Source organism: Plasmopara halstedii (assembly GCF_900000015.1).
Source record: "Plasmopara halstedii genome assembly, contig: Scaffold_484, whole genome shotgun sequence".
Classification (NCBI taxonomy): Eukaryota; Oomycota; class Peronosporomycetes; order Peronosporales; family Peronosporaceae; genus Plasmopara; species Plasmopara halstedii.
In genome coordinates, this window is record NW_020187404.1 from 314195 (window position 1) to 314736 (window position 542).

Here is a 542-nt window from a genome sequence, read left to right on the forward strand (position 1 = left end):
GCGACACGAATCCATCCGTGATGCCCCTGTCGATCCTGTGATTCTAACAAATGTTCGTCAGGTATCAGATCAAGTATCAACAATGCATCAATACATCACTCAGCTTCGCTCAGAGTTTCACACGCAGAATGAGAATGTGGTTCGCTTACAACATGATGATCTAAGAGCTGTGGTTTGGTCAAAGAATGAGGTTCTCGAGGCTGAGCTTAAGGCTGAGCTCAGGGCTGCTGTTCAAACAATCAACGATCTGAAGCGAACAGTGAATTCTCTTTATGCTAGAGAATCGGAAGATGGAACCATTGATTTTGATCAACTGGCCCAAGTTCGATACGCAACTTCGATGCGAAAACGAAAGTCAGAGCCTGTGGTAAAGCAAAAAGGTATGTGTCTACATCCAGGCTGTGCTCATAAAGACCCAATACTGGCAGACAGTTTTCCGCGCCATTTTCGACAATGCCATGTGAAAATAGCTGGTGAAGGCACTGACGATGTTAACAAAACCGAGCTTGCTTTCATTCCAGGAGTGACTACGAGACGATTCT

At 45.2% G+C, this 542-nt stretch overlaps 1 protein-coding gene across 1 annotated transcript in view; it reads left to right on the top strand.

Annotated features, from left to right (window-relative positions):
• Positions 1-82: 82 nt before the first annotated feature.
• The window catches only part of PHALS_10614 (uncharacterized protein), a gene marked incomplete at both ends in the record, with an annotated part of 1554 nt that continues 1094 nt past the window's right edge, over positions 83-542 (top strand). The window contains one exon of the mRNA XM_024726068.1: positions 83-380. Coding sequence (XP_024576782.1) covers positions 83-380 — 298 coding nt within the window. The remainder of the gene's footprint in view (positions 381-542) is intronic.